Raw genomic sequence first — 234 nt, forward strand, 5'->3', positions numbered from 1 at the left:
GCATGCATGCATGCATGCATGCAGTCTAGAGGCGCCTCAAGCCCCGCTCCATGCACAGGTACCTGGCCCCCTGTTTGGGGTGTACATCCACCTTGGTTTGCAGGTTTGCTTTCTTGCAGGGTGCGGGGCTGGGCTGCAGGGTTTAGGGTTTAGTGAGGGTTTAGGGTTTAGTAAGGGTTTGGGATTTAGTGAGGGTTTGGGGTTTAGTGGGGGTTTAGGGGGTGGTACAGGGTT

General features: G+C 55.6%; 1 protein-coding gene across 1 annotated transcript in view; it reads left to right on the top strand.

Moving 5' to 3' along the window:
* The window catches only part of ETH_00039595 (uncharacterized protein), a gene marked incomplete at both ends in the record, with an annotated part of 1,254 nt that extends 1,196 nt beyond the window's left edge, over positions 1-58 (top strand). The window contains one exon of the mRNA XM_013375976.1: positions 1-58. Within this exon, the coding sequence (XP_013231430.1) occupies positions 1-58 (58 nt within the window).
* Positions 59-234: the final 176 nt, after the last annotated feature.

Source organism: Eimeria tenella, genomic scaffold, assembly GCF_000499545.2.
Source record: "Eimeria tenella Houghton genomic scaffold, Eth_scaff3046, whole genome shotgun sequence".
Taxonomy (NCBI): Eukaryota; Apicomplexa; class Conoidasida; order Eucoccidiorida; family Eimeriidae; genus Eimeria; species Eimeria tenella.